This window comes from Eumetopias jubatus, unplaced genomic scaffold (genome assembly GCF_037043125.1).
Source record: "Eumetopias jubatus isolate StellerSeaLion01/CBP00866 unplaced genomic scaffold, mEumJub1_p1.0 scaffold_13, whole genome shotgun sequence".
Taxonomy (NCBI): domain Eukaryota; kingdom Metazoa; phylum Chordata; class Mammalia; order Carnivora; family Otariidae; genus Eumetopias; species Eumetopias jubatus.
Window position 1 is genome coordinate 32168744 of NW_028274819.1, and position 12025 is coordinate 32180768.

The window sequence follows — 12025 nt, forward strand, 5'->3', positions numbered from 1 at the left end:
AGGGGAGAAGTTAAATGGGAAGCAAGCACTAGAATAGTGGAAATGCTATGACAGGGAAATGCAGTGCTACAGGAGCATGGAGGAGAGCATCTCAACTAATCTGTGTGGAGCTAGAAAAAAACCTCCTGGAGGAAGTGACACTTCAGCTATGCTCAAAAGGATGAGCAGGCACTAGCGATAGGAAAGGATAGGGGTTGGGCACTTTAGTGTTAATGTTAATAATACACAAGGCCTGTAAGTGAGAGCGACTATGGTGTGCTGGAAAGACGAGACTGTAAGAACTTTAATATGGTCAGGACAGAGATTACTGTGGAGAGCAAGAAAGATGAAAATGAAAAGACAGGTAAGAGCTGGTCCATGAAAAGCTTTGCAAACCATGTAAAGGAATTTGGATTTTATTCTAAGGAATTCATCCTTTCTAAAGACTTTAGGTCTCTATTTATGGAACTAGCAATTTCAGACTGAAATGTGTTCCTCTTCACAGAAATACAAGGGGAGTAAGACAGATGGAGATGACAAGGCTAAAGCAAGATAACCATTTATTAGAGGTGATGAAGAGTTTGGTTCTACATTAAATTAGTTCCTCAGGTCATTTTCAAGTCTTAGAGTTCATAAATCTAACTTTTTAGTTATAACTGTATTAGAACATAAACTAGGCTTAAGAAAATGTGATTTGTTATTTATGAATTATTTTTGGAGAGAACACTAACATGTGTTAGATATTAATATTAAAATTTCTCACTAGCAGTTCTAATTTTTTTTTAAGATTTTATTTATTTATTCATGAGAGACAGAGGGAGAGAGAGAAGAGAGGGAGAGAGAGAGAGAGAAAGAAGCAGAGGGAGAAGCAGGCTCCCAAGGAGCAGGGAGCCCGATGCGGGACTCGATCCCAGGACCCTGGGACCATGACCTGAGCCGAAAGCAGACGCTCAACCATCTGAGCCACCCAGGCGCCCTGGCTAGCAGTTCTAAATAGTGTATATGAATAGTGAAGTCCCACAGGTTGTTTTTGGAATGATAAATCACTAATTTGGTAATTCACAAAGTAATTCATGGTAGTTGTAAGTGTCCTGTTCCAAACTGCAGCTTCAAACCTGTCTTTTGGTGCTCACATGATATGGAAGAATACTGGAACTGTAGTTACTTGTACTAGCAAAAGGCACCAGGCTTTAGGTTTTACAAATTACAACTTAATCACTTGAATTATTAGATAATTCCACTAAGTATATTGTGATTACAAGTGTCATGGTCTTCCTTGTCCTAATGGATTATTAGCTTTTTGAAAGTAAAGGAAGTGATTTATATTTCCATCAATATATGGGCTTTACTATGTGGCATATTTCCCAGAGTGCTTGATAATTTTGGACATACTTAGTATGATTTTATTAGAACCAGAAAAGATGTCCGAATATAGTCACAGCATGTTATAGCCTGCCAAAATACATGTTTCTTAAATAAAGATATTGCTTAGGAACTGTACCAGGTTGAATAGTGTCCCCCAAAGTTTGTGTTTACCAGAAACTTGTGAACATAACTTTATTTGGAAATAGGGTCTTTGCAGATATCATTCAAGTTGAGGACATATTCTATTAGGTTGGGCCCTAAATCCAATACAACTGATGTCCTTATAATAAAAGGAAAATTTGGACACAAAAACATGTTCAGGGAGAATCCCACATGATAGTGGAGACAGAGACTTAGTGATACATATATAATCCAAGGAACACCGAGGATTGCTGGCAACTGCTAGACACTAGGAATGGTCAAGGAGGCATTCTCCTCTAGAGCCCTGCTGGTAACTTGACTTTGGACTTCTAGCCTCCAGAACTGTGACAGAATAAATTTCTGTTATTTTAAGCCACCAAATGTGTGGTACTTTATTACTGCAGCACCAGGAAACTAATACAGGAACCGTAATGGGCCCTCCATTGCTTTCCATATTTCCTCATGAGTAGCTCTTAAGAGACTTCTATTTAAGAGAACTGACAAATTAATCCCTTTCTCTGTTCAAGTGTCTCAGGGTAGTATTTTACTCCGAGCATTCCTATACAGTCCTGCTCCCACCGAAAGAGCTATTCCCTTATAGCCCAGAGCACTTATATTTGCCATTAATTAATTTAATCAAATATTACATAAACTGGTGAAATATGAATGCAAAATGAAAGACATCTGCTGTTCTCATGAAAACTAATGTAGAGACTTTGGAAACTCTCGAAAAAGGTAAGTCATGTAAAAAATGCAATCAAATTAGATGTACATGAGGTAATTACGAAAGATTGAAAAATTATAAAAATCTAGAAAATATGTTCAGATTGCTTTGTAAGTACCTTTAAACTCTAACTTTACTTTAATAAAAATAAAATCAGAGCTTGTAGAAGATACACCATGGTTGTGGTTTATGTAAGAATGGACTTTGCAGAACTGCAATTAGGACCCGAGCATCTCCATATATATAAATATGTATAGGTTCTATAATTCTCCACATGTACCAACTTCTTCTATTACCCACATAATCATAACTTCAGACTATGGTAAATAAGGGGATTTCCACTATAACTAGAAGAACCATGTTTACTATACTATGTTTTTATTCAGCCACTTAAGCAGTCAGTAAACTTTGTGAATAGAGGCTCTGATCTGCTCCCCCTTCTACTGTTAGTACTCAGTATAATGCCTGGTATATAGCAGCCTCTCCCAAAATGGTTTTTGAATAAAAGAGCACAAAATGCAAACCTATTTTTTTTCTGTTTTTCCCTTTTCCACAGAATTATATCATCAGTAAATTTGTATTATTATGGGCTGATTTGAGCCATAAAAAAGGACTCATTATGGGGAACTCAATCTTTTAATGGCATTTATTTAATTCTACACATATATGAATATTCTCATTTTTATGGTATCATTTCTCTTAGGCCTAATATGTTTTTCACATCATAATCTTTCTGAAAATACTGAAATTGTTCCTATTCTACATCTTGATATAATTTCTGTGTAATGCCACAGAGTTATTACCCCAAGTTTGCAGATTAGGACCCTGAGACAAAAAAGTTAACTCAATATCTTAAAGGCAAATTCCCAGTTATGCCTCAAATTCATGAGCTTCCAAATTCTAGATTAGTACTGACTTTGCCATTAACTAGGCTGTCTACATTGGAGGAAACCACTGACCCTCCCTGAGACTCAGTTTCTTCAGTTATCAGATGAGGTTTTTTGACTGGATGATCTCTAGGATGCCCTTAGCCCTGATCCTCACTTACAGCACTAGAAAATTCTGAATTTTCTCATGTATAAAAATATGGGAACCAGACAACATATACAGCTAAAGAATGACAGAAAGGGTAAGATAAGGTAGTAATGGTTAGTGAGTACAGAGTAGAAAGAAAGGGATACAAGACAGAGGGCGAATTAATGCAGTCTGCTAATACAAACTCTTTTTGGGAAAAAATACCATGCAATATTTTATGATCATATAACCTACAAGAATTTTGCTCTTACTTGACTACAGGAATCTCAGTAGTAAGTTGGAAAGGCCTTGAGGTGTGTATAAAGCTTAAAAAATTTAAAGACTTGGCCAACTCTATATTTTATTATCCTAAGTAAAATAGAGTTTTATTAAATTATGTCATAAAACAACTGCTATATGATCTGAAATCTTCATCTGAATGAATTTATAATCAAGTTTTATTCCTTAAACTATACATAATATTAAGACAGAGGCAACTAATATTAGGTTCTTTTTATAAGCTGCACAATTATTCATTTTCACTACTTCCTTAGCTACTTAAGTAACTTAACAGGAGCCATTGAAAAGAAATCCTAATACATTTGGTAAATAAAAATGATGTAGAGTTTCAGATGGCCCAATAAGATGAAGAATTTAACACTGGAATTCTGTTAAATAACTGCAGGAGTTGTATTTTTGCCTTGAAAAACTTTCATCATGGAACACAGCTGTGAAACAACTTTGGCTTCAAACAGAAAGGCTATAATAAAGCGCCTCCTAGCTAGACTTAAGTTCAAGAGGTTTATGGTGGCAAACAGCACAAAAGATGAAATATTTCAATAAGCCCCTCAGGCTGATTTAGTTAGCATTCACAAAGTGGAGTAACCTATACATCACATACCCTTTGTTAGCTGGTTGTTTAGAATAGATGTATGAGTCACTGGATTTTATTTTAGCAGTTGGGCAATGCAATTCTCCTTTTGCCCAAAATATTAAAATGCAGAAATGTGAAACTAAGAGAGGTAATGTCAGATCTTATACAGAATGCTTATCAACCACTGTGATAGATCAAGAAATTCTTCTGCTCTTGTCATTCCATGTTTCACCTTGGTAGGCATAAATGATAAATTACCTCTCACAAAAAAAACAAAAAACAAAAAACCCCAAAAAACAATCTATTGTTCAACTAATCAGCAACTACAGTATTATTTTCTTAATTGTGTGGGGGAGAGGTGTTGGATGGGAGAAGTTTGCAAAACCAAAAGAAAGCTGGTATGGAGAGAAGGATACGCAAGATTCTATCCTGCATGATTTTAAGCACAAATGAATCCCTCTGGGAGTTTGGGGGATTAATATATATATATATACACACACACATATATATATATATTTTTTTTCTTTTTTCTCTCAGACACTGTTCAGAATTAATGAGGGTACCTGCAACGATGCTGGCAAGCTGCTGGGTTCTGGAGATGGGGTAAAGGCTGCGTGCCTGAACGATTGCTGAAGCGATTTTCTTGGCATGCTTCTCCTCCCCGTATGTTCTCAGGATGGATGCAAGTGCCTGTTGATCTAAAGCGTTCACAACATCAGCTGCGGTGGGCATGTCAGGGTACCTACGCACAAGAAGAGCCAATTAGTTTGCTGACGTCAGTTTTCATTGACAAGAGGTGAAATTTCAGAGTACTGAAGTCAGGTATACACACACAGTCTAAGAGAGCGTCTGAGGTTTTTTAAAGCCAGAGACTGAAATCTTAAACGAATGAAATAGATTTTCCATTTCAAATACCCATCATAATAGCAATAGTGGATTGTGTGTGACATTCATCAAGGTCAAGGGCAGCACGAAATTAAAATATTTTACTAACCTTTAATTCACAAAGAAGTTATTATTACTAATGCAGATTTCCCCTAAACTAAAATAATGGAAAATGTTTGGACTTAGCTTGTTCGAAATTTAAATTACTGCCTGATTTTGTTTTTCACTATAAGAAGATACAAGATATGGACAGATATTTAAAGGAGCCTATGTCTCAGGAACTTAATTCTGAGATTATAAAGTAACTGAGTACTTTTTTGGGAGCACAAATTGAACTTGGAAAGTCTATACAAGAAGATACTCCCAGTCCGTTTCCCTCACAAAAAAATTGAACAACTTAATGGTAATAATGTATGTTATTTCCAATGTTTAATGATATTGGTTTATAAACCCATGACTAAAGTCACCATGGGGTAAAACTTAGTAATCAAGAAACAGTACTAAACAAGCCTGAGATGGTAATTTCAGGTGCAGGAGACAAAGGAAAAACAACCTCTAGCCAAATAGAATAGATCACAGTAGTAGGAAATAGCATTCACTCTGTCAGACCATTCATTTCAGTTTACCTTTTAGGGAAATGTGTGAAGGAATTCTAAGTGATGAACCAACCGAGACCTTACTTATTAGTAAGATAGCTTTGTTAACAGTACAGTTACTACTCCTGTAGTTAATGTGTTGGACTGATCATCAGTATCACACTGTGAGGACTTTAAGTAATAAGGATATGGTAGCTTTAAAACCTAAATACTACACCACAGTGGGGCTGTGAAGAAACACCTGAATCCCTTCTTAAAAAATACTCTACTGCACCTTAACATGCCTAGTGCCTCCAGGAGAAAATTTTGTTGTCTTTGGCTTTTGCCCTATTTTGCCATGACCTCTCCCTCTCTCTCTCTGTCTTACTCCGTGTGTGTGTGTGTGTGTGTGTGTGTGCGTGCGCGCGCGCGCACGCACGTATGTGTATGAAAGAGAGACAGAGAGAATGAAACCTTGCTTTCCAGATCTGACTCATTTTACTTTTTGGCTGCCATGGTACCCCCAGACTAATGAACATCCTATAAGGTAGCCCTGTTTCCATCTCAATAGGCTTTGTTCCTTCAATAATAGCTTTAAGGATAAAGATTTGGTCTTTTGAGTCAGATCAACCTAGGTTAGAATCCCAGACTTGCTATTCATATTGTGTAAGCTTTTTAACCTACTGAAGCCCCAATTTCTAACCTGTAAAATGAAATAACAATGCTTTCCTTATAGAATTGTTGGAAGAATTAAGAGTACATGCAATTGTAAAATAGATAGAATGTCTGGCATACAGAAGCTCAATGAATGTCTGTGTTCCAGATCTTGCCCATTCCTAGATTTGTCCATCATCCTTAGCCTAATGGACAACATCCTACTAGATCTTATGTAGCTGTGTATTCAACTGTCCAAACCACTGAGCATCGAAATGAACCTTATTAATGATAGTAAATTCAGACCCACAGGATATAGTCCAGCTCTACCAGGACAACTCTAAGATTAGTATGGATGTACTTAGCAGTTTCTTATAATACCTTTCTACTTTTAAGTAAGACCATTAAACAGCATTTTGCTCAAATATAGTTCAGTGGATAATGGGCATAATTTTATTTTACCCTCATGTTAACACTGAATAGCAATGTAGAAGTTTCCATTTACAAAAGGGGCAACACTGAAAAGCCGACAGGCTGCTAGGAGACTTCAGAATAGGCATTCACAGTGAAGTCAAGATACAAAATCTGCTCCCCGCCCCCAAATTAACAGGTGAGAGATCTTGTCGGTTCTCCAAAAATCACTGATTTAAAATAACTGCACTAAAGACAGAAAGAAAATATTAACACAAGTGACAACTGATTAACCTCCAGTGAAGAATACAACTGACAACAGAATTAGACCCGCGAGTCCTTGAAGCTGTGTTTCTTTTTGCTACATGAGAACCTTTTGTAATCTGAGACCTGTTGCTGAAACCAGATAGCACAGACTAAACTATGCTATACGAGTCCAGTGTTAAATGGCAACAGGTTAGGAAAGCCTCTTGCATCTACCTTCATCGCAGAGATATATTAGCCTCCAGGATCTGACTGGCCCTATTTTTTGGCTTGGACTCCCTCGCCCCGTAACACCACTTGGATCAAGTATTGGATATACTTGCACTGATTGGGTTATACAGTCTATGCGATCTACCTGGAAGCCACCCTGCTTTTTAAGATATATTTGCTCAACTCTAATCTCATCCATTATGTATTGACTTAGAGTTTAATGCTCAAGGGCAATTTTATTTTCAGGTTCTTAGGGGAAAACTTCAAGAACCCTGATTTACAGACTACAATTTGCTGAAAAGTCTTTATATTAACAATATGGGGATTTACTACCATTAATTAGAAACTTTGTTCATTGTATTTCAGAAGGCATCCTCCTTTAACAAGACATAGGAACAGCAGATATTTGCTTGACATTTTATTACCTCTACACAACAACCTCAATCTCCAAACATGAAAAGATATTTGACCTTTACTATTAGTCACTGCTTTTTAAGGGATTTTCATTATTTTCTTTTATAATCACATTCTTCATCCTATGAATGCCAATTTGTGCAAAAGAAGGTGTAAGATTCAGAACAAAAAGGTTCCAACAAGTATGGGTCACAATCCAAGTTACCAGGTCATATCAAAACATGGGGAAAAGGCTATATGTGAATAATTACCATTGAACAAAGCATTTTATGGGAAAGAAGTCAAAGTCAACTCAATATTAATTTGCTGACTTAAACAGGACATTAAATTTCTTATATACAGGTCCTTCTAATAGATTGGAAGACATTTTGGAAAATCTATTTGTCTCAGTAGAAATGTTTGTGTAGGTTAGAACTGCAGATTAGTAACAGTAACAGAATGGTTTGCTTATTTAGAAATAAGAAAATCTAATATTCCTCTTAGAAGGTAAGCTTCCCAAAGGTGAGGGCTGTGATACATAATTTGGCGGTGGTGGTGGGGCATGAAATGAGGAAGAAAAACACTGTTAAGCTTTGTACGTAGAGGCTATTCCATCCCTGAGCCAGTGTTAGGCATAGAGACAAGTGCTAATCTAAGCTTTAAAAATTAATTTAGGTTTAAAAGAACTTATCCCACACTTTACTAGAATGTGATCCTCTTTGTGTTATATGTACTTCCTTGAATAATGGAGAACAAACTTTCCAGAGTGGTGAGGAATGAAGAGGAGGAGGTGTAAAGCTGTCCTATACATAGTACTATGTTGATACAGTACCATAAACTGTAATTTCTCTGGAGAAGGTTAAACCAAAGTGACTGTACAAGAGCAGGACAAAACATACAATTGCTGACCTCCAGAATCTTGCATTTTATGCAGTATTCAAAAGAATATGCATGAAATATAATTCCTTTTACATCTCACAATAGGCATAGTTGGGCCTGGATAGAAATGGATCCATTGTTTCAGTATCACATTTATCAATACTGTTTGTAGTCTAAAGGCTCATATTGTATCTGTAAAAAAGATAATATGAAAGTTATCCTCTTCACTATTTTGTGTAAAGATAGCAATGATTTTTCTTTTAGAATTTCAAATCTAGAGAAACACTAAAGTCTATAATGAGTAGCAAACAAAACTGATTTATTATGTATGGATAGTGTTAGGTGTGGGTGTGTGATGGGAATTCTGCAGTCTTAAAAGGAAATTAAATCCAGAGTGTTTTTGCAAAATTGATTTCTTGTGAGGAGAAATGCTTTATCCATACTCACCTGCCACCATCCATTCTCATGTCCAAGGGGCCGTCCTTCCGGAGGGAAAAACCTCTTTCAGGAGCATCAAGTTGCATGGAGGAACACCCAAGATCCAAAAGAACTCCATCCAAAGTCCCTGGCTGCACTCCAGCTTTCATTAATAAGGCTTCTGCCTGGCTGAACTGGCCTAGCATAGCTCGGATCTGTTTACTGTGAATAAACCCAGGAGATGGAGAAAAGACTTTGTTATATTAAATTCTTATGGTCTATGATCAACGGAAGGAAGCACAGACTATTATTAGCTTATTTAACCAATATGTATTTAGTAAGGACCAATCACATGCTTGGTACTATATAAAGACATATGGAAATGGAAACTTTACACCCCTGGTTTCAACACCAGAGGTGAATTAATATAATTTTATTTTTGCTAATAAACAGTTTATTGTATATTCCGTGAAGGTATACAGTAAGTTCACGAATTTGCAAAATTCCTTTGTCAGACCAGGTCACTCATAGTTCTTTAAAAAAAAATCTCTTATTCATTTGCACAAAATAAACTCTTTTCAAAAAAAGAAAAATCTTAAATCTATGGGTCAGGAAAAGAAGCATATATCATTTATCAAAAGAATAAATTTAGAGATAACAAATGCTGGTGAGGATGTGGAGAAAGGGGAACTGTGCACTGTTGGTGGGGATGTAAATTTGTACAACTACTATGGAAAACAGTATAGAGCTTCCTCAAAAAATTAAAAATAGAACATATGATCCAGCAATTCCACTTCTGGAAATATATCTAGAGGAAATGAAAACATTCTGTTGAAGAGGTATCTGCACCCCATGTTCATAAAATCATTATTTATAATAGCCAGAACATGGAAATAACTTAAGTGTCCCTCAACAGATGAATAAAGAAGTTGTGTACACACACACACACACACACAAATGGAATATTATCCAGCCTTAAAAAAAGAAGGAAATCTTGTCATTTGTGATAGTCTGGATGGACCTTGAGGGCATTATCCTAAGTGAAGTAAGTCAGAGAGAGAAAGACATATGATGTCATATGTGAAATCTTAAAAAGAGAGAGAGAAAGCCAAATTCATTAAAAAAAAAAAAAAGAGTGAGAGAGAGAGATCAGATTTGTGGTTACCAGAGGTAGGAGATGGGGAAAAGAGAATTGGATGAAGGTGGTCAGAAGGTACAAATGTCCAGATAAATAAGTTAAATAAGTACTAGGGATGTAATATGTAATATACAACATGACAACTACAGTTGACACTGCTGTATGATATATAGGTAGCTCTTAAGAGAGTAAATCCTAAGAGTTCTCATCTCAAGGAAAGACATATTTTTTTCTTTTTTTATATTTATATGAGATGATGGATGTTAACTAAATTATTGTGGTAATCATTTCACAATATTTGTAAGTCAAATCATTACACTATACACCTTAAACTTATATAGTACTGTATGTTAATAAAAAATAAATTTAATGAGTAAGCCAATTTAAGTACAATAAATAATAAAGCAGAGATCACAGAAAAAAGGTATGTCAAACATCTTCAAGCCAAACACTTTAGATTGTTCTATATTTTTCCCATAATGTAGGATAGGGGTGCTGTGCAGCTGCACACCTGAAGTATGAAGCATGAAACTATGCTTAAAATAAATACCTACTTGCAGAAACAATGTTTTAGCTTTCAGCAGGGATTTTGAAGTGAATGGAGCATTCAAAATCAATAGAGAGGCAAGAAATTGGGATCACCTTGCAGCTATACTAATTCTCCTTCCTACACAAAGTGAGATGCTGCCTGCAGGGTTCTTCAGAAGCCTTAGGGCAACTGGTATGCATTTTGAATGGGGACTGACAAGAGAAAAAATTGGCAACTCTCCCAAGACCTTATTCCCTCCATCTACAGGTGGATAGGGTAAGTTTGGATTTCAACAGTGTTGGGGAATTCATATTTATGATGTTATGTTTAAGGAGAACTTCATTGCTCATTGGTAATTTTTCCCCAAATTCTGATGGAGAAACTTGATTTTCAGATTCACTCACCAAAATTTCATTGGCTATCTGCTATATATCAGACATTATGTTAATTGAAGGTATATAAAGATGAATAAAGCATGGCTTTTCAAAGCTTTGAACTGAGGAAGAAATATATAAATGAATAATTTGTGAAACAACCTGATGGATGCTAATAGTAGAAAGATAAATTGTTATATCTGTATTTGTAAATACACAATGAACGCTAATACTAACACTGGGAACACAAATAATAGAATACTGGGATTGGAAAGCAACTCACAAATCACTAATTCCAATTATTTAACTGATGTTTGAATCTTTTCCATCTCCACCATCACTGCTGGGTGGGGTGGGGTAGGGGGAGAGTCACTGTTTTAACCACTTTGCATTCTCCTCATCGGTGAGGGAGGGATGCCCATTCTAGAATTATGGAAATGGTTGAAACACAGAACCTGGCCACTGGACAGATGAAATTGACAGTTTATTAATCACACATCCTTACAGCCCAGGGGAGGAGGGCAGCATGTACCATGCATGGCTACATGTGGGTGGCACTCAGGAACAGAGTGGGCAAGCAGAGGCTATAATAAGCAGGTTTTAAGTATCCAAAGCGCCGGTCACCCTTGGTTCCCATGAGAGAATGTGATTGGCTTGTCTGAGTAATTCCATGGGCAGAGAACTGAAACCTGCTACTCAGAGATAAGCAGATATTTTTACTTATTCCTTTGATAATAAGGGTCCTTTGGTTCAGGAACCTTATCTGTGAGAGCACAGTGGGGAGGAGAACTTGTGGTTGGGCCACTGGAAGGTCTCCCAATTTTCCCCAGATGTCAAGAACACATAATATTGGGCTTTAATTTTAAGGCCTTACATGACAACCATCTAGCTCATGTTTGAATATTTCCCAATAATCAGAACTCATTACTGTTTTTTGCTAATTATTTTTTAGTTGATAACTGTTTCCTCACCATTTCTATATTTTTTCCCCTTGATATTAGTCTATGTAAAACAACTGAAAACCTACAACCATGGAAGCCTTTCATATACTATTAGTCATTGTAAGGGATATTTGTTGGCTGCCTCTTAGTTGGCCAATCTCTGTTCCAGCAGGACCTCAAAATTTCAGCCATGTATTTTGGGCGAGAATGATTATATCTATAGTGGTTTATATGTCAACTTGGCAAAGCTACATTACA

General features: G+C 36.4%; 1 protein-coding gene across 2 annotated transcripts in view; it reads right to left on the minus strand.

Moving 5' to 3' along the window:
• Positions 1 to 12025, minus strand: part of METTL15 (methyltransferase 15, mitochondrial 12S rRNA N4-cytidine) — a 192290-nt gene that overhangs the window by 33232 nt on the left and 147033 nt on the right. For both annotated transcript variants that reach the window (XM_028117739.2, XM_028117738.2), the window contains exons 4-5: positions 8816 to 9007; positions 4661 to 4839 (exon numbers count right to left, since the gene is read on the minus strand). In XM_028117739.2, the coding sequence (XP_027973540.1) occupies positions 4661 to 4839; positions 8816 to 9007 (371 nt within the window). The remainder of the gene's footprint in view (positions 1 to 4660; positions 4840 to 8815; positions 9008 to 12025) is intronic.